Consider the following 22500-nt stretch of genomic DNA (forward strand, 5'->3'; position numbering starts at 1 on the left):
TGTTACGTCCGGTCGGCTTGCCAAGCGGAAAAAAAAAACACACGTGTTGAAGTACAGTCAACCTCCTCCAACTTAGCTACAGCCAGTCAAAAGTTACCATGGCAACTGCAGATGTAGCAGACCTATCAACAGAACTTGAACCCCCTCCTCTTTCACTGAAGTCGCCGGTGTGGAAGTATTTTGGATTTCCAGTTCACGTTGTCGACAAAAAAAGAAAACACACAGTTTGGAAGCTCTGCTATGTGCGTGTACCACATTCTGTGTGTTTACCATTGCACATTAGCCTAGCAGCTAGCAGAGATACCTTCTGCTTATAGCTTAATCCCAGCTAAACTGCACGGTTGAATTTCAGCCTGCATGCTCGTTTTGTAGCCTAAACAGAGCGGCTTATATTGGTTATATTCATTGACATATATAAACTGGACCAGCAGGTCCCGTGTCTCTGGACGGAGACCAGTGAAGTCTCTTTCCCGGTGATGGCTGAGCGTTACTGAGCAGCCTCCAACTGAGCTTGAAGACGTAGATGTGACGTGAGCAACCTGTCTGAAAGTTGGAAGTCTTCTGGTAGCTGTGCCAAGAGAAATCTCAATCATTCCCAATCTAGCAGAGACGGAGAGCGTAGGTATATGTAAGGAGATAACATAGACACAGGCTAATTATTGATCACTAAAATGATAGTTAACATTAGTAATTACACTTAAACAGCTAATGGAAGTCCAAACTGCCTGAGAGCTTCTCCTGTACTATACGGTAATTCCTCTACTATGAGACAGTAAGTCTCGTGGTTATGACCCAATCGTTAGCCTATTTTTATAAAAACGTCTGCTACGGAGCCATAACGTGAGCTACAAGGTAATGGAGCCTTTTATACATCGTTTATTTCTAAAGAAACACGACAACGGACAAATAGAGTCTTTAAACTCTTCAGATGTAAAGTTATTCTCTGTCAAAGTGACGTCAAAATGAATGGCAGTCAATGGGATGCTAACGGAGGTGATGGCTTGGTAGCATCAAAATGAATGGCAGTCAATGGGATGCTAACGGAGGTGATGGCTTGGTAGCATCAAAATGGCGCCATAGGAGCTACGCGGTCCAAGGAGAAGCTGACCCTCTTGGTTCTATTAGAGAGAGCAACAAGTTAGGGGACTGCCGAGTCTTCCTCTCTGCTCTCTTGCTCAGCCGCTGTGTGCTGCCAAGCGTCTGCGAGCGTCTGCCCTGGCATTGTCGGTAGAGCCTGGATCGGGCCGAATTTTTCCGTCCGAACCCGGCCCGAACCCGACAGAGCCATGACCGAACCCGGCCCGAACCCGTCAGGCATTATGATATTTATGTCTGAGCCCGGCCCGAGCCCGACACAGTTAAAATCTTGTTTTTTTTCCTCATACTAATGACACATGTACGTTTGTTTGTGTGGAACGCTTTTATTAAGCAGCTGTAGGAAGGCATTCGGAAATGTCAACAGATGAGGTCATCAGCTCACACGGGGGAACAGGCTCACGTTAATCAGCTGTTTAATTTAAAATGTTCAACGTGTTAACCTTTCCTGATCGCTTCGATTCCGACCGTGATCAGAAAACCAGGAGAGACTGGTTACCTCCAGGGCCCACGGTATATAACGTCAGGGTTAAAATCCTGTTTCTGGTGAGACGATGAATGAACTTGGCTTTCAGTCTGGAGTTTATCTCAGACACACACACACACACACACACACACACACACACACACACACACACACACACACACACACACACACACACACAAAGAGAGACACACACACACACACACACACACAAAGAGAGAGACACACACACACACACACACACACACACACACACACACACACAAAGAGAGAGACACACATACACACACACACACACACACACACACACACAAACAAAGAGAGAGAGAGACACACACACACACAAAGAGAGAGACACACACACACACACATACACACACACACACACAAAGAGACAGACACACACACACACACACAAAGAGAGAGAGACACACACACATACACACACACAAAGAGAGAGACACACATACACACACACACACACACACACACACACACAGAGAGAGAGACACACACATACACACACACACAAAGAGAGAGACACACACATACACACACACACACACAAAGAGAGACACACACACACACACACACACACACACACACACACACACACACACACACACACAAAGAGAGAGACACACACACACACACACACACACACACACCTCTCTTAAAGGAGCCACAGCACCATTTTACAACAAATGCCTTATCACCCTGATGTGACCGAGCCCAACCCGACCATCATTTCCAAATATCTGTTCGAACCCGGCCCGGCCCGGCGGGTACCGTCGGGACCCGTCGGTCTCGGGTCGGGTATCCATGCCTTAATTGTCGGCAAACTAAGTTTCCAATTGACTGAAGATATGTTATTGTTACATTATGTTGTTAATACATGTTTGACAATGTAATGTAGCACATTGCAAACAAAGGTCAGATATTATATTGAATAAAAGTCTAGTCTAAAAATAAATAAGTAATGTAAACACAAAGAATGTAATGTAATCGAGGATTTGGAGAGTCGTGACACCCCTAGAAAAGAGACGACCAGGAGAAGATGAAACTAAGAAGGAAAAGAGAAGCACAGAGACAGAAATCAGCAAGACAGCAGCTCCTCTTCACGTCTCCTGACAGCCGCCAACCTTCAAATACTCACACTTCTCTTTCTTCTCTCAAAATGTTCAACTATTCAAATTCAACCTGACAACACAAACGGTTACACTACTGTTTAGTTACTCTGTTAGTTACACTACAGTTAGTTACACCACTCTTTAGTTACACTACTCTTTAGTTACACTACTGTTAGTTACACTACTGTTAGTTACACTACTCTTTACTTACACTACTGTTAGTTACACTACTCTTTAGTTACACTAGTTACACTACTCTTTAGTTACACTACTGTTAGTTACACTACTCTTTACGTACACTACTGTTAGTTACACTACTGTTAGTTACACTACTGTTAGTTACACTACTGTTAGTTACACTACTCTTTACTTACACTACTGTTAGTTACACTACTCTTAGTTACACTACTCTTAGTTACACTACTCTTAGTTACACTACTGTTAGTTACACTACAGTTAGTTACACCACTCTTTAGTTACACTACTGTTAGTTACACTGTTAGTTACACTACTGTTAGTTACACCACTCTTTAGTTACACCACTCTTTAGTTACACTACTGTTAGTTACACTACTGTTAGTTACACTACTGTTAGTTACACCACTCTTTACTTACACTACTGTTAGTTACACTACTGTTAGTTACATTACTCTTTAGTTACACTACTCTTTAGTTACACTAGTTACACTACTCTTTAGTTACACTACTGTTAGTTACACTACTCTTTACGTACACTACTGTTAGTTACACTACTGTTAGTTACACTACTCTTTAGTTACACTACTCTTTAGTTACACTAGTTACACTACTCTTTAGTTACACTACTGTTAGTTACACTACTGTTACGTACACTACTGTTAGTTACACTACTGTTAGTTACACTACTGTTAGTTACACTACTGTTAGTTACACTACTCTTTAGTTACACTACTGTTAGTTACACTACTGTTAGTTACACTACTCTTAGTTACACTACTCTTAGTTACACTACTGTTAGTTACACTACTGTTAGTTACACCACTCTTTAGTTACACTACTCTTTAGTTACACTAGTTACACTACTCTTTAGTTACACTACTGTTAGTTACACTACTCTTTACGTACACTACTGTTAGTTACACTACTGTTAGTTACACTACTGTTAGTTACACTACTCTTTACTTACACTACTGTTAGTTACACTACTCTTAGTTACACTACTCTTAGTTACACTACTCTTAGTTACACTACTGTTAGTTACACTACTCTTTACGTACACTACTGTTAGTTACACTACTGTTAGTTACACTACTGTTAGTTACACTACTGTTAGTTACATTACTCTTTAGTTACACTACTCTTTAGTTACACTAGTTAGTTACACTACTCTTTAGTTATACTACTCTTTAGGTACTCTACTCTTTAGGTACTCTACTGTTAGTTACACAACTCTATAGTTACACTACTCATAGGTGTGATTGGCAAAGGACAAAAAAGCAGGAAAATATACGGCGCACGCATGACGCTGCGACAGCCCCCTCCCCCCCCTCATTTTTTTTTAAAATAAACCATTAAATGGCACTTTCTGGAGAGTTTTGTGCAAAGAAATGGAGAAATTGAGTCTTACATGATATGTAGGTATTAGGGCATTTAGCATTTACATTACTGTTAATCAGTCATCACTTGATCACACATTGCATTACCTTGTTATAATATAAATAATAATAGTGCCACATGAAGAGACAGTGCAGCATATGACAGTAGCAACAGCTGAGAAGATTTGGGTCTGTGGTGACCAGGTCCACCTCACACACACTTCCTTCTCCTATTCTCTCTCCTTACTACCACACACACACCCACACACACACCCACACACACCAGCCCACATTACCACGCCCATGCAGCCCCACCCACGGACATTTACGGATTTTTAAACATTTAATGTAACTGGCAAACAATGCTTTCTACTTTTTAAAGAGCACACGTTTATAACAAATTTTTATTTATGCCGTTTGTATGCTGTTACTGTCATTCTCTACAGTATGGAGGTATGTAGTATGTATGTTGTCACTGTCTGTTCAATTGTCCGTGTTTCTCTCTGTTGACACTGTACATATTAAGTTATAACTCTAACTCTGCAATTTAAATGTTTTTTATGGCTGTCTGTGATTATACTTCAGGGTTTTTCCTTGCTCAGAATTTGTCTTTGCAGGAACACACAAAGCAGGGGGGGGAGGGGGTCTGGGGGTCCTCCCCCAGAAAATTCTGAGGGTAAAAGACTTCAATTCCTGCATTCTGATACATTTTTAGGCACCAATTTATGGTAAAAATGTCAATATTTATTGCAAGGAAATCACAAAATTCTGGTGGCAGGTAACAATTCATAATACAAAATATAATGGAATATTATTATATTCAGTAGTCCAGTAAGGAGGCTTTCACATCCAGGACATGGGCCGGATACAACAACACTTGACCCTAAAGTCCAGTTGTTTGTAGGATTGATTAGGCTACTTAATCAGTGATGTTGAATATAGCCTTGAGTGTAAAGGACCACCACAGTTCATACATACATGTGAACCGCGGATTAATTGCAGAGTTTAATCTACATAGTGTAAAACTACTACGTGAATGGGGCACAGCAGAAAGACGGAGCAGAGCGACGCTGCTTGTTCAGGGTTTTCATGTGTACTCCTATAGGCCTACACTTTGCATCAGGCGTTAAAACCAACTGTACCGAATTAGACTACTATTTAACGCGAGACGTTTTTAACCGCTAATGAAACTGTCTCAATTTAATACTGATGCCGTCAGACGGCCGCGCGGACAGACAGCAGTCGGAGTTCTGGCAGAGCTCTGCGCCCGTCAGCAGCGGCTTCTCACTGTACAGCCGGTCCCCCAGAGCAGCATGATCACCGGGAGGGTCCGGTACAGCCTGAACCCTGCAAACAGCGATCCCGTTTGAAGGTGACATGATTGATTTTGACTGAACGTCTCAATTTAAGTAACCTCTGATCGGGTCGTAGCAAATTAAGTAGCTACACTAAGTTTAAGATTAGGTGTTGGTCATTCTCAACACCTTTCTACCCCCCCCCACACACACACTTATCAACTCTGGACTCTGTGCTGCTACCAGCCTGTGTAACGTACGTTACCCACCATCGATCGACTGTTAGCTTCAGCTGGCTAACGTTAGCTGTCAACCTCCCGACTAGCTAGTGATCTAGCGAGGATTAGCCCTTCAGACCGCAGTGGACTTCAGTGGACTCTCCATCCAATCTCCCGACTGGACCTTCGTCTACCACAACTGCCGGACTCTTTCAAATACATGTACTCCCTGTCTCCGCCGATCACTTGGTAGCGTTGGTCAGCTGTCAGCTTACGCCAGCTAGCTTCTGTTAGCTTCGACCGACTGACGGCTCGCCCAGCACATCTTTTCGCTGTAGAGCTCTTTTAGCCATGTTTCCCGGCTCAACACTAAGTTAGTGTGGGCCACTACCTTTCTGCACTGCCGAAAATGGTGCTCCTAAAATATTCCTCACTGCAACTTCTCAACGTCATCTGCTACATCGCTTCAGCTTGCATTGCCAACGTGCAACAATATTGTCCCGTTGTCGGCTTCAGCTAAGAAGATAGTTCGCCCCCACACGTCCAAAATTCTTATTCAGATAACCTTCCGCAACGATTGCAGGCTCTTTGGTGGAGCTCTGCTTTGAATGAAGTTACATCGTGACAAATTAATGGACCACTTGCGGAGTGATATGAAGACATGAGTCAGTGATATGAAGACATGAGTCAGAGTATGTTAAAAAAAAAAAAAAAAGAAGCGGATTTGCATGATTTACGAGAGCTTCATTTTCAGGTCAGAAAAGCCGGATTTCCGGAATTATCCGGAAGAATCACACCCCTGACTACTATTAGTTACACTACTGTTAGTTACACTACTGTTAGTTACACTACTCTTAAGTTACCTTTAGTTTACCCCCAAACTTTTTTCTTCAAGTATTCCAATTAGTTTTCTCTGATTGTTGGATGTTACCCACCTCAAACGGGGGTCCGCGGGGTCCGGCCGGGCCGTCCTGCTCCGGGCAAATGCCGCCCGGCGGCGGTCTCTTCATCCTGTCGGCCATCACCGCCAGCCCTTCGCCCATCCGGTACGACGGCTCCCAGTAGAAGTCCTGCATCTTGACGTTGGGGTACTTGATCTTCTTGTCCATGTTGGACTGCAGCTGGTGCTCGTACAGTTTGAGCGGATCCTGGGCCGCCATGTAGAATGGCTGCTGCTGCTGAGGCTGCTTCATGGACATCTGCATCGGAGGAATCTTCTGCAGAGCGGCCTGAGCCTGGTTCCACATCTGGGCTGGCTGGTCCTGGACCTGCATGTACTGCTGAGACACACACACACACACACACACACACACACACACACACACACACACACAGACACAGACACAGAGACATACACACACACAGAGACATACACACACACAAACAGACACACACACAGAGACATATACACACACACACACACACACACACACACACACAGAGACACACACACACACAGACACACACACACACACAGACAGACAGACAGACAGACAGACAGACAGACACACACACACACAGAGAGACATACACACACACACAGAGACAGACACACACAGAGACATACACACACACACACAGAGACATACACACACACACACACACAGACATACACACACACACACACACACACACACAGAGACATACACACACACACACACACACACACACACACACACACACACACACACACACACACAGAGACAGACACACACAGAGACACACACACACACACACACAGACACACACAGAGACACACACACACAAACAGACACACACAGAGACATACACACACACACACACACACAGACATACACACACACACACACACACAGAGACAGACACACACACAAACAGACACACACACAGAGACATACATACACACACACACACACACACACACACACACAGAGACACACACACACACAGAGACACACACACACACAGACAGACACACACACAGACAGACACACACACAGACAGACACACACACACACACAGAGACACACACACACACAGAGACACACACACACACACACACACCATTAGACATTTCCAGAGAGTTTTACAGTCTTCAAATGCTCGACTAAAAACAGAATTAAAAGGGTGAATGAAAGTGTCAGAGATAGGGATGGAACAGTTCAAGTAAAAAATCTAAATAGTTCGGTCCCCTATTCAAGGTTGGGTTAATTTTAGCCTCACAGATTTCTGTGCCGAGCCCTTCGTATCTCCCTGCCTGTCATGTTCTGCAGGTACTGGAAGTGGGCGGGTAGGTGGAGCTGAAAGGATCGTCTGTACCTGGCCATCTGGGCGTGGCTTCCAGAAGGAATAAAGGACTGCCCTTCTGGGAGTCTCTAGCTGCATCTCATGTCCCTTAAAATGCCTCCTCGACTCCTCAACTTGCCTCCCTTCCTCACGCCTTAGTCCCTCCCACCGAGGAGACACGGGAGAGACACGAGGAATTTACAGGACGAGAGAGGAACCGAGGAAATGTGTTTTAGAGGGATGAGACGTCCTTTCCTCTGAAGCGTCACGTGAATACGTCAGCTGTATGGGCCGAGTTTGCAGCCCTGTCAGTTTTTTACACAATGTATGTTTGAACTTCATCTTATAGCTGTTATGGCTATTCTACTTTATATTTTCATTGCATTTCTTATAGACATGCACCGATAGACCAGCCAGTGACCGGAATTGGCCGGTTTTCACGTGCTCGGCCATGACCGGCCACCGGCAGGTCAGTCTGACATATGGTGATTTCATGCTGGTCAACGCTCCAATTAACTGACAACATAAGTTATACCAGTTACAGTTCTCAAGGACGCACGCACACACGGACGGCACGGCACGGACGCCACGGCACGGACGCCACGGCACGGACGCCACGGCACGCTCTCTTTCTCCTTTCTCTCAACTTCTCCACCGTGTGTGGCGTGTACCCGCTCGCGGTGTGAAGCGTGTTGGCGCTATTCTCCACATGTAGGAACCTGGTGAATTAACCTGCAACATGTCAGCTGTTTGGGAATTCTTCAGCGTGTGTGCAGAAGATAACAAGTTTACAATATGCAACACCTGCAAGGAGAAAGTAGGGCGTGGAGGGACGACACCAAAAACCTAAATCACATTTCTTTAGTTGATATTGATGTGAAAAGAAGGAAATGGTTCTAACATTGCTCTTTAGATGTGTGTGAATGTCCCACACCAGGAGTAATTTATATAGTTCTATTTTATAGTGATCCATTATCTGTTCAACACATGTTCTATTAAAGAAAAGATAGAAAGTAAATATGTGTGTGTGCTGTAAAGTGGTTAGAAAAAATGAAATCGGAATCGGCTAAAATCGGTATCAGCTGGTCTAACTCAAAGAAAATCAGAATCGGCCTAGAAAGTTGTAATCGGTGCATCTCTAATTTCTTATATTTTTTTGTAAAACTGACACTGAGAGCAACGCACAAACATTACAATGCACCTGTACGGCCCTGCACCTGTGCACGTGGCAATAGATATCTACTCCGTTATTAAACCGTGACTTTAATGAACCGTCCCCCCCCCGAAAGAGAGACACTTACCTGCTGCAGGCCTGGGTGGTGCGGCGGACTCTTCCCCATCCCAACCTGCTGCCCCGGTTTGGTTGGAGACTGCTGCTGCTGCTGGCTCATGGCCTGCACCTGCAGCTGCACCGACTGCTGTAAGCTCTGGGACTGCTGGCCCTGGGAGGGGCCCTGGTTCATGGGCCCGGGACCCGGCCCCTGGCCCGGCCCGGGACCAGAGGGCCGCTGCTGACTGTAGGGAATGTGTGACGGCTTGCCAGCCTGCGTGCCGGCCTGCGTGTGGACGCCCTGCTGGAGGAAAGGCCCGGGCACGGACACTCCGGTGGGGAAGGTGAAGCCCGGGTTGACCTGAAGCCCCGGGAACGCCACCGGGGGAGGGATGACGTAGGCTGAGGGAGGGAAACCTGCAGAGGAACAACACAGGAGTCAGACACAACATAGTCTATATCGACAACGTCTCATTTACAGGATAGTGCCGGTGACGCCGGAAATTCTGCCGGATGTCTGTTCCCCTTCCTCTTTCTTTGTGTTGGCGTTCTAAACTCTGGTAGATTTATGAGAACTATGGTTAAAGGTCCCATGACATGGTGCTCTTTGGCTGCTTATATATAGACCTTAGTGGTCCCCTAATACTGTATCTGAAGTCTCTTTATATAGACCTTAGTGGTCCCCTAATACTGTATCTGAAGTATCTTTTATATAGACCTTAGTGGTCCCCTAATACTGTATCTGAAGTCTCTTTATATAGACCTTAGTGGTCCCCTAATACTGTATCTGAAGTCTCTTTATATAGACCTTAGTGGTCCCCTAATACTGTATCTGAAGTCTCTTTATATAGACCTTAGTGGTCCCCTAATACTGTATCTGAAGTATCTTTTATATAGACCTTAGTGGTCCCCTAATACTGTATCTGAAGTATCTTTTATATAGACCTTAGTGGTCCCCTAATACTGTATCTGAAGTCTCTTTATATAGACCTTAGTGGTCCCCTAATACTGTATCTGAAGTCTCTTTATATAGACCTTAGTGGTCCTCTAATACTGTATCTGAAGTCTCTTTATATAGGCCTTAGTGGTCCCCTAATACTGTATCTGAAGTCTCTTTATATAGACCTTAGTGGTCCTCTAATACTGTATCTGAAGTCTCTTTCCCTAAATTCAGCCTTGGTGCAGAATTCCAGCCACTAGAGCCATTCTACTGGAATTGTAATTTCTGAAACGATTCCAAGTAGGAATTGGTTCTCGATGCCGAAGCAAATGTAATTTGCAGCCAGGGGGTCTAGCAACTCTCCGTTGGCTTGCGAGCTGGAAAAACCAAACTCTGGCCGGGCCAATCACATCGTCAGGGCTTAAAGTGAAAAACAATCCTGAGCCTGAAACTTTTCACTCCCAGCGCCATTTGTTTTTAACTCCTCTCTCAACTAAAGCTGTATCTACACACTCCAAGTTTGATAAACTTTGCATCCATATTTTTTAGCCGCGTTACCACTGAGACCACACCGCACTCTCACTTTTCGGCAAAGACCCGTCCTACTTTGCATCTGATTGGCAAGAACTCATTTCATTAGTAGGTGGAAGTTCGATGATTGGTTAAATCCAGCGCATCAAAACAAATCCCATGTGGACTTTTTAATTTATTTATTTTTCTAAAATAGTCAAACGCCAGAAATCTGGCACCAGGCCCGAGTACTTCAGCCCTGCGTTAGTTAGAGCTGCGTTCCTCTCATGTGATTGGTAGGTGAAATGAATAGACTCGAAAATAATAAACGGTATGAAAGTTCCCAATTTTTTTCCCCCTCACGGTCAGACGCCGGAGATCCGGCACGGTGCCGGAATACTTTAAGCCCTGCATCGTGTATAGAGTGGGTGGGCGGGGCTTATGGTTGCTGCTGCTGGTGAACAGCGGTCTTTGGAATCGGCTTTGGCCGCGACTCTGGAAGACTTGGAGTTCAGCTTTTCTTTGAGAAAAGAACAAAGAACGGCACTGAAGTCATTCTTAAAAAAGGAAGATTTGTTCGGAGTTTAAAGTTGAATCTATCAACTAGCTCCGCTACCTTCTTCGTTGCTCTGGTTGGTTGTAGTGCTATCCTATTGCGTGCAGAGGAAATTTGAAAGACAACCGTTTATCCCGCCCCTCAGATTGAGCCCAGCCAATGGTGAGTTCCCAGACCCAACATCTGGATGTGGGGATGGCTGGTCAGGCTACAATCCTAGTAGATGTGCTAATGGATTAAGTGAGTAATGAGTGAAGCTCTAATGTTGTACCAGGTCTGCTGGGCAGCGGTGGGAAGGCTCCGGGGTGATGGATGGGGATGAACTGGGAGGAGCCAGTGGTTTGAGTCTGAGTGACAGGAGTCTTCTTCGCCTCGGGTACCGGAGTCTTCCTCAGCTCCGTCTGTGCCTTCACCTGAACCAGAGAAAACATCGTCACCGGCTGCTTCAACAAGGCAACTTCACTTTATTTCCTCATGTTTTGTGTCTAAGTCACCGACGGGAACAACAATCTTTGAAACTGGTCCAGTATTAAAGGAACACGGCGACTTATTGGGACTTTGTCTTATTCCCCGTATCCCCCAGAGTTAGATAAGTCCATACATACCCTTCTCATCTCCGTGGGTGTTGTAACTCTGTCTGACACACCCACCGTTAGCCTAGCTTAGCACAGATCCTGGAGGTAACCGGCTCCATCTAGCCTAGCTTAGCACAGATCCTGGAGGTAACTGGCTCCATCTAGCCTAGCTTAGCACAGATCCTGGAGGTAACCGGCTCCATCTAGCCTAGCTTAGCACAGATCCTGGAGGTAACTGGCTCCATCTAGCCTACTGCTCCCAATAAGTGACAAAATAACTCCAACATGTTCCTATTTACATGTTGTGATTTGTAGAGTCACAGCGTGTACACATAACAAGGTCACATGACACACAGCCATCTTCTAACCGTATATAAACTGGGAACTATATTCTCAGTAGGCGAAGCTCTGCTACTTCTGCTACTTGGGCGGAGTGATTTGCTCGCAGCACCTGAGGCGAGGAGCAGAGAGTTTGCCTGGAGTTCGCTCACAGTTGGAGTAACATCAGTAAAATGTCAGTAAAATGTTTGCATGTCTACCTGTTTCACAGCGTCAGTAGCTTTCTCGTGACCGACTTTTTTCAGCTCGCTCTTCCTCTTGGCGTCCCTCTTCAGCTCTCCTTTCCCAGCAGCCCCGTTGCCCTTGGTGAAGTCTCGGCGCTCCTTGCCGCTGTCCTTCAGGTGATGGTTCCGCGTGGGCTCGCGGCTCTGCTCCCTGGGTTTGATGTTCTCCTTGAAGGTGACGACGGGCCGGTCGCTGCCGTCGGGCCACGCGCTCTGCGTCTTCCCCGCCGACAGCACCGACTTCAGGCCCGAGTTGCCGCCGTTGTCGTTGGGCGTCTGCTCGGCGTTGGACGACTCCTGCAGCACCGGGGGCTCCTTCTCCTGCGGCTCCTCGATGGCCTGCTCTGGAATGTCGGTGACGAAGACGAGGAGGCCGTCTTCACTCACTCTGCACTGGATCAGCCTGCAGACCGGAGACAAGAGGGTTTGTCTTCATTATAGTCAGATATGGTCAGATATAGCCAGCTATGGTCAGATATGGCCAGCTATGGCCAGCTATGGTCAGATATGGTCAGCTATGGTCAGCTATGGTCAGCTATGGCCAGCTATGGCCAGCTATGGCCAGCTATGGTCAGCTATGGTCAGCTATGGTCAGCTATGGCCAGCTATGGCCAGCTATGGCCAGCTATGGCCAGCTATGGTCAGCTATGGTCAGCTATGGTCAGCTATGGTCAGCTATGGTCAGCTATGGTCAGATATGGTCAGCTATGGTCAGCTATGGTCAGCTATGGTCAGCTATGGCCAGCTATGGTCAGATATGGCCAGCTATGGCCAGATATGGTCAGATATGGTCAGCTATGGCCAGCTATGGCCAGCTATGGTCAGCTATGGTCAGCTATGGTCAGCTATGGTCAGCTATGGTCAGATATGGTCAGCTATGGCCAGCTATGGTCAGCTATGGTCAGATATGGCCAGATATGGCCAGATATGGTCAGCTATGGTCAGATATGGCCAGCTATGGCCAGATATGGTCAGATATGGCCAGCTATGGCCAGCTATGGTCAGATATAGTCAGCTATGGCCAGATATGGTCAGATATAGTCAGATATTGTCAGATATTGTCAGCTCTGCATGGCCTGGAACACGGCTCTAATCAGTGTTGCTTGGCTTGATGTACTGAATGTGGATACTGTTGATGTGTAACTGTACTACAGGGTTTCTGCAGGTTTCACCAATTCAAATGTAAGGCTTTTTAAGACCATTATAAATTAAATTTAAGACCTATATCATGACATAAAAACACAAACAACAAAAGTCAATATCAGAGTCCGGAAACATGGCTAAACTTGCTCTTCCAGATAGCTAAAGAATAAAATCCGTACCGAAAGAGACTTGTGTGCTATTGCCCTCGGCTGCAATATAAGTTGCACGTTGTTCTCATTTGTATTCGTAATTCAGCGAATTATATTTGGAGTAGGGAAGGAAAGAACTACAACACCACGGGGGAAAAAAAAACTACATTGGAAAGCACGGCAGGAGCATTTCAATGAGAGAATATAGACCCGTTTTAAATTATTTAAGACCTAGAACACAATTCTTCAGCGAATTTAAGACTTTTTAAGACCCAGCGGAAACCCTGGTACTAATGTCTTGCTGCTTCCTGTCGCTCTGGTCTTAAAACATTTTGCTAAAAGATTACAGTTCAAAATTAGCTGGTGGCTAACACTGGCACATTTACAGAAATGTTGTCTAATGTCCTTTAATTAATAAATACTAGAAAGTACTTGTGATAAAAACAACAGTTCGAACGTGACGTGGGAATTAATCACACGGGAAAGTACCAGATGTGTAAAGGCCTTAAGAAAGGAACAATTATTTAAAGTAAGACAGCATCAAAAAGAAAGGTCTTCAGCCTTGATTTAAAAGAACTGAGTTGCGGCGGACCTGCAGTTTTCTGGCAGTTGGTTCCAGATATGTGGAGCATAAAAACTGAACCCTCTTTTTCCATCGGTCGCTTCACCGAAAGCCCAGAAGAGCCGATCACGGAGGTCGTGCCTTCGCGACGAAAACTTGAAGTTTATTTCCCCCTCAAAAATAGGTAATTGAGCACTGTAGTGGTTATGACCATATCAGTGACTATGTAACTACATGGAAACGGTCCAAATGATGCCTGTGGTTTGCACAGTGATAGCGTTACTGAAGGCCAGCTCTCTCGCGCTGAAGTCCTGTGGGAACTCAGTTCTTGCAGGAAATGGTAAACACTAGTGTGCAGATCGGAGCGTAGTGTGTGAAGAGTGAAGATCGGAGGTGTTCAACAAGGGAATAAGCTTGGAGTAAAAATAACGTGTGCTGATCTACTGTGGAAAAGAAATGGTTTGCGTTTGTGCCTTTCCGAATTGTGGCAACAGGCTACCGTTGAACGCTGCTCCCCCCGGTTTAGTTCTGACTCTGGGGGCAGAAAGCAGACGATACCCAACCCTAGTTGTTGTTTAACTGTCTGTGTGACAGAGCGGATCCACGCTCACCCCGGCTGGTTGTCGGCCACCCATTTTCCCAGACCGACGAGTCTCTGGTGCCGAGTGTGGACCGGCAGGCCGTCCCGGTCCACCAGGATGCCCTGATGCCCTTTAGTGAAGTCCAGCGACCTGGAACGCCAACAGAATATAACAATAAGAGGAAGTTTTTTGATATAGCACCTTTTACAGACAAAGTTACAAAGTGCTTCACATGATAAACATTTGTAAAAATACAGTAAGATCCAACAGAAAATAATTGAAAGACCAATGAAAATCATTTAAAAGATTAAAACCTAAAACCCAAAGTTACCAACATGAGTCAAAAGTGAATTTAAACAAGTGTGTCTTCAGCTGCTTTTTAAAAGCTTCAACAGAGACTGCAGAACGTAAGACAGTAGGAAGGGCGTTCCACATGTTTGGAGCCACCGCTTCAAAGGAACGGTCACCTTTAGTTTTTAAGCCAGTGCGTGGGACCCCCAGTAGTCCTTGGTTAGAAGACCTGAGGGTCCTGTTAGTAGTGTACGGATGGAGCAGGTCTGAGATATAAGCAGGTGCCTGACCATGCAAAGCTTCATAAGTCAGAACAAGAACTTTAAATTGGATCCTGAACTTGATCGGGAGCCAATGTAATGAGTATAAGGGCGTTTTCACACATACCTCGTTTGGTCCGGACCTTTGGACTTTTCAGTTTGATCCGAAACAAAATTAGAGGTGTGAAACCTCCCCCAGACCACGGTCCGGATCAAAAGACCAAATTTTGGTCTGATAAAAAGAGCTGGTCTCGGTCTGGACCAAACTGAACCATGGTCCGGTCCGTTTATAGTGTGAAAGCATTTTTTGGATGGTTCGGACTTTCGGACTAAATACAAGAAGCTCTGGCAGGCTCTCCTTGTGTTACAAGACCGGGGAAGCTCCTTTAAGGAACAGCTCGGTGCTTATGTGTAGGTGAGAGACGGTAACGGTGTCAGCGCTCAGAGCAGACAGCTGTCAGCTATCAGAGCTGAGAATACATCAGCAGTTTATTTGTTAAGTGGTCGTAAATGTACAGTGTAGGTTTCCGTTTGTCTCTGAATAAATGCTCCAGAAAGAAAGTTCCCGTGTCTCGCTTCTCAACAACACAACAAAACAAAAAGAGCAGCAGTCAGTAGGAGAGAGCAGCAGTCAGTTGGAGAGAGCAGCAGTCAGTAGGAGAGAGCAGCAGTCAGTTGGAGAGAGCAGCAGTCAGTAGGAGAGAGCAGCAGTCAGTAGGAGAGAGCAGCAGTCAGTTGGAGAGAGCAGCAGTCAGTAGGAGAGAGCAGCAGTCAGTAGGAGAGAGCAGCAGTCAGTAGGAGAGAGCAGCAGTCAGTAGGAGAGAGCAGCAGTCAGTAGGGGAGAGCAGCAGTCAGTAGGGGAGAGCAGCAGTCAGTAGGGGAGAGCAGCAGTCAGTAGGGGAGAGCAGCAGTCAGTAGGAGAGAGCAGCAGTCAGTTGGAGAGAGCAGCAGTCAGTAGGAGAGAGCAGCAGTCAGTAGGAGAGAGCAGCAGTCAGTAGGAGAGAGCAGCAGTCAGTAGGGGAGAGCAGCAGTCAGTAGGGGAGAGCAGCAGTCAGTAGGGGAGAGCAGCAGTCAGTAGGAGAGAGCAGCAGTCAGTAGGAGAGAGCAGCAGTCAGTAGGAGAGAGCAGCAGTCAGTAGGGGAGAGCAGCAGTCAGTAGGGGAGAGCAGCTGTCGGTATCCATTTCGGATGCAAACTCAGACCGGTTCATCATCACAACCCAGGATGAAGGAGTGGATTACCTCAGAGCAGGCCGGAGCGCCAAGAAACCCTGCAACTCAAACTCCTCTGGCAGTGGCGTCACTGCGGGTAAAACAAACACACCTTCAGCTTCAACACATGGGACATGCAAACATTACAGGACTGAACTATCAGGATCCTTCTAAAAACACAAGGGGAGTAACGGTTCTGAAACTGAGACAAACTGCGACACAATAACTGTGTGTGTGTGTGTGTGTGTGTGTATGTGTGTGTGTGTATGTCTGTGTGTGTGTGTGTGTGTATGTGTGTGTATGTGTGTGTGTGTGTGTGTGTGTGTGTGTGTGTGTGTGTGTGTGTATGTATGTGTGTGTGTGTGTGTGTGTGTGTGTGTGTGTGTGTGTGTGTGTGTGTGTGTGTGTGTGTGTGTGTGTGTGTGTGTGTGTGTATGCGTCTGTGTATGTATGTGTTTCCTGATGAATGGATTAGTTGTATTTGGTCTCTAAAATGTCAGAAAACGTCTGGTTTTGTCCACAAATCAAAGATATTTAGTTTCCTGTCCCAGAGGAGAGAAGAAACTAGGAAAATATTCACATTTAACAAGCTGACATCACACAAGTTTACCTGTTTTTACATAAAAAAAATGACTCAAACTGAACTGAAAATAGTTGCGGATTACCGTATTTTCCGGACTATAAGTCGCACTTTTATTTCATAGTTTGGCTGGTCCTGCGACATATAGTCAGGTGCGACTTACATATCAAAATATATATAATTGAACGTGTTTTTAAATGTTAATTCATACTGAAAACATTACCGTCTAAAGCCGCCAGAGGGCGCTCTAGGCTTTGGACAACTTTATGCTGCTCCTAAAGACAACTGGGAAAGAAAAGAAAATCCTATTCTGCAGATTACAAACTGCAGGTAGTAAAATATGCAGCCGAAAACGGTAATCGAGCAGCAGAAACAAAAGTTTGGAGTGAGAGAGAAACTTGTGAGGGACTGGCAAAAAGGTGACTCTTAGGGCCCTGACACACCAACCAGACGGCCGACCGTCGGCAGTAAAGCCAGTCGGACTGATCAGTCGGGTCCCGAGGTCCAAAAAGTTCCTCAGAACACACTGAGGAGACGCCGACTTGAGCGTACGTTCTGCACGTGCGCGAAACGTAATACGAAAAAGATTTTCGTCAGATTTTGAGAGACTCATCCGCTCCCCATTTCCGGGTGAGTCCCGACTGTCCTGTCTCTGACTGCCCTGTCCCTGACTGTCCTGTCTCTGACTGCCCTGTCCCTGACTGTCCTGTCTCTGACTGCCCTGTCCCTGACTGTCCTGTCTCTGACTGCCCTGTCCCTGACTGAACATGTCAGGTCGGCCCAAATGAAGGCCAACGGCTCCTCGGACGGCCGACGGCACAGGACACACCGAACAGACTCGAGTCATGGACCTCGCCAGACGGCCCGACGCCCGATTATTGGGCTGGTGTGTCTTCTCTCTTACTGCAATGAAGGAAACAAAGAAAGCTAATCGGCTAATCGAGGGATGAAAGCAAGATGGCCAGAGCTGGAGGAACGAGTTCACAGATGGGTGCTTGAACAGCGTCCTGCTGGGAGAGGCTCGTCAACGCTGCAGTTACGTCTCCACGCCCTGGTAGTTGTTCTGTGTGCTATTGTATAGTTGAATAACTTGCCTTTCCAGATTAAATGTCTGTTCTTGGTCTTGGATTTTGTGAAATAATTGTCTAAATAAATGCGACTTATAGTCCAGTGCGACTTATGTTTTTTTTTCTCTTCATGACGCATTTTTTGACTGATGCGACTTATACTCCGGAGCGACTTATAGTCCGGAAAATACGGTAATTAAATAAACATCTTGGGCCATGAACATCCCCAGTAGATGCAGCCCTGCCTTCACAGGAACAGCAGCTTTTATTCTGAAGGGATGGCTAAATCCAAAACAAAAAAACAGACTCAATAGTTGTTCCATGTGACTGTAACCCGAAGAGGACTCGGATCAGAACTATCGATCACTGAACTAAGTAAAGAATTCCTACCTGAGGAACAGGACACATCGTCCTCTTTGGGCTGGAAGCTGTTGAGGATGGAGACGAGCCAGGGCCAGACACTGAGAGACAGGAAGAGAAGTTACACTTCCTGTTCAGGAATTAATCAAACAGCCTGACATTTAAACAGGAAGACAGTAGGGCTGCACTACTAATAGCAATATTATCAAAATCAATATGGACAAGATGCAATATCCAAATCACAGGTTGGATGCAGTATTTGTTACAGGCAAATTATGTGTTAAACCCTTCTGAAGTAAGTATTGTGGTAAGGGTTGGGTTACGAACTTTTTTAAAAAGGTACCGACCGAATTATGTCGGTACTACCAAGGACCGATTCACTTTAAATCAAAAAAGGTACCAAATTTCGGTACCTGAGAGCGAGTAAGCGCAAGCTTATCTGTCCTCTCTGCATGTTGACAGAGAGCGGAGCTCCGACACACACACACACACACACACACACACACACACACACACTTCTCAATGAAAATAGGAATAATGATACAAAAATGATCATTCCCTCCAATATCGTGAATCATAATAATTGGCAGTGACCTCATTAGCATTGGGTATGTGTATGAGGCCAGAGCCACGCAACGGGCAACGGCCATTCTGGCTAACACCACTCCCCCACTACACTCTGAGTGTGGCCTCCTACCATCAGGAAGGACGTATACCTTTCGGAAACGTGCCCGGTCTAACAGATACCTGAGATCATTTGTACCATCAGCTGTTGGGTTTCTCAACAAACTATAGGTCATCTGCCATCCCTGACCACGTCACAGCACATATTTTTTCCTTTATTTGCATATAGTGTACATGTATATATGTGTATTTATGCTCTTATCTATCTAGTATTTCATGTTTTTATGTGTTTTTGTGTGAATGTGTATGTGTTGGCTACCTGTTGTGAACCAAATTGCCCCTTGGGGACATTAAAGACATTTCAACTTCAACTCAATCACAATATCAGCCAAAATAATCACAATTAGATATTTTCCTGATGTTGTGCAGCCCTAATTTAACTCTTGTGTCGTCTTCCCGTCGACCTGCAACTTTGAGTTTTACTGGCTCTAAATTTCATCGTTTTATTGTTCTTTTTCTACACTTTGAAGGTTTTGTCAATTTTATTCAAATTGTTTAGTCACTTTTTTAATTATGTTTTTGTCGATTGTTTAACAAGTTTTTAGATGATTTTTACGATATTTTTTTTTAACCTTCTTTCCAATTTTTTTGTCACTTTTAACAAGTTATATATATATATATGAAGGGTATGTGATGATGTGGGGGTATGGTGAAGGGTATGTGATGATGTGGGGGTATGGTGAAGGGTATGTGATGATGTGGGGGTATGGTGAAGGGTATGTGATGATGTGGGGGCCAAGGGAACTTTATCAGGATACATAGTATCCTGGATCCATGAAATAACTGGCCTTTCAAAATAAAAGTGTGCCTGCCTCTATGGGGATTTAACATAGGGGTGGACTCACTTTTGTTGCCAGCGGTTTAGACATTAATGTCTGTGTGTTGAGTTATTCTGAGGTGACAGCACATTTACACTGTTATACAAGCTGTACACTTCATACTTTACATTGTAGCAAAGTGTAATTTCTTCAGTGTTGTCCCATTAAAAGATATAATGAAATATTTACTAAAATGTGAGGGGTGTACTCACTTTTGTGAGATACTATATATATAGCACAGACCAATGAAATGGATTGTAAACACACTCCAACTGCAATATCAGTCCTAATAATCAGAATTAGATGTTCTCCTCATATGGTGCAGGCCTAGGAGACGAGGACTTACTGCTGCCGCTGGTGGACGGCGGCCTCGTGGAAGACGCTGGGTCTCAGTTTGAGCCAGTCCAGAGAAACTTTGATGGCCGGCAGAGGACACTCGCCCATGATCTCCTCCCCGCGGCTCTTGTTGAGCAGAGCGCGGCTGCACATCACTCCCAGGAAGGACACTGGAGGGGACAGGAAGTCAAACACAGTCAACAATAGGGCTGCAACTAACGATTATTTTCATAGTCGATTAATCTGTTGATTTTTTTCTCGATTAATCGATTAGTAGTTTGGTCTATGAAATGTCAGAAAATGGTGAAAAATGTGGATCAGTGTTTCCCAAAAGCCCAAGATGACGTCCTCAAATGTCTTGTTCTGTCCACAACTCAAAGATATTCAGTTTACTGTCTCAGAGGAGAGAAGAAACTAGAAGATATTCATATTTAACAAGCTGGAATCAGAGAATTTTGACTTTTGTCTTAAAAAATGACTCAAATCGACTAATCGATTATAAAAATAGTTGGCGATTAATTTAAGAGTTGACAACTAATCGATTAAACGATTAATCGTTGCAGCTCTAGTCAACAACCAACCACAAGTCGGCACCAGACTTGTATAAAGTACTTGGAAGCAATACTTGAGTAAAAGTACAAGTATCTTACCAGAAAAGGACTTTGGTAGAAGTTAAAGTCAATATTTCAGGAGTAAAAGTCTTAAAGTATGTGGTATTTATTGTACTTGAGTATCAAAACTAATTTTCTGATATTAAATGTACTTAAAGGAGAACTCCGGGCAATTTTTAATCTTGATCGCTATAAGTATGTGAGTACTGTCGATAGCAAAAAAAACGAGATGGATATATATGCTACAAATACAGCACTTAATACAATACTAGCACCGATTCGGCTCGGGGTTTTTTTGCTATCGACAGTACTCACATACTTACAGCGATCAAGATTAACGTAAAAATTGCCCGGAGTTCTCCTTTAATTATTAAAAGTAGAAGTAAAGAAAAACTTAAAACCTGATAATGAACTTTATTATGGCTTCCTTATAGTAAAGCATAATATTCAGGGTTTCCACACCTGCTCTTAAACATCAAATTCCAAGTCTGACATCAACAGAGAGAAAAACAGAAACAGAATTTTAAGTTTTTGTTCACTTCAACGTACGAAAACATTTCTTGTAACGAAGACGCTGAGGGGAAATGTAAAAGTGAAAGTTTTCAATTCTATAAACAACCTGACAATTCTACTTAAGTACAGTAACTAATGGCGCTTTTCCACCACATGGTACCTGCTCGCCTCGACTCTACTCACCTTTTTTGGTTTTCCATTACGCAAAAAAGTACCTGGTACCTGCTAACAGGTACTTTATTTAGTACCACCTCAGTCGAGGTTCCCAGCGAGCTGAGGCGAGCTGAAAAGATGACGTGAAAGTGACAGACGGGGGTGTCAAACATCAACACACCTTCCACGTTCTGTGTGTGTACGTTAGGTCACGGCAGTTTGCTGCGGCGCCGCTTGTTTTACAGTTCTGTGGAGGCTCCGGCAGAGCTTTCGCCGTAGCCTACGTACACACACACATGCTGGCTCGACGCACACACCAGTGCACAAGTATAAACATCAGGCCACTTACACAGGCTACGGAGAAAGCTCTGCGTGGAGTAGGGCTGCCACCTCTTAGTCGATTAGATTTCTTTAGTTGATGAGTCATTTTTTATGCTTATTCATGCTTAATTACTCATTTCCAAGAAACTTATGAGCACATTTCTGGTAAACACAAGATTTAAAGTGGTGCTTTTGCAGGATTAATTGTGGAGAAAGTCAGTTTTACAGATGGTTCATTAACTACATTTATATTGTGCTTTTCTAGTCTTAACCACCTCTCAAAGAGCACAGCTCTGTCGATTACATCAACTAATCCATTAATCGACAAAATCAAAAATTTTAGTACCGCCTCAGCAGCCACGCTGAGGCGGTACTAAAATCTGCAA

The 22500-nt window shown here is 44.8% G+C and overlaps 1 protein-coding gene across 3 annotated transcripts in view; it reads right to left on the reverse strand.

Moving 5' to 3' along the window:
- Positions 1-22500, reverse strand: part of smg7 (SMG7 nonsense mediated mRNA decay factor) — a 50341-nt gene that overhangs the window by 13029 nt on the left and 14812 nt on the right. For 2 of the 3 annotated variants that reach the window (XM_036005200.1, XM_036005199.1), the window contains exons 10-17: positions 20527-20686; positions 18709-18779; positions 16702-16762; positions 14941-15060; positions 12452-12878; positions 11609-11750; positions 9363-9748; positions 6732-7076 (exon numbers count right to left, since the gene is read on the reverse strand). In XM_036005200.1, coding sequence (XP_035861093.1) covers positions 6732-7076; positions 9363-9748; positions 11609-11750; positions 12452-12878; positions 14941-15060; positions 16702-16762; positions 18709-18779; positions 20527-20686 — 1712 coding nt within the window. The remainder of the gene's footprint in view (positions 1-6731; positions 7077-9362; positions 9749-11608; positions 11751-12451; positions 12879-14940; positions 15061-16701; positions 16763-18708; positions 18780-20526; positions 20687-22500) is intronic. The other variant, XM_031303520.2, reaches the window with a different exon arrangement.

The sequence above is a fragment of the Sander lucioperca genome, chromosome 9, assembly GCF_008315115.2.
Source record: "Sander lucioperca isolate FBNREF2018 chromosome 9, SLUC_FBN_1.2, whole genome shotgun sequence".
Lineage (NCBI taxonomy): Eukaryota > Metazoa > Chordata > Actinopteri > Perciformes > Percidae > Sander > Sander lucioperca.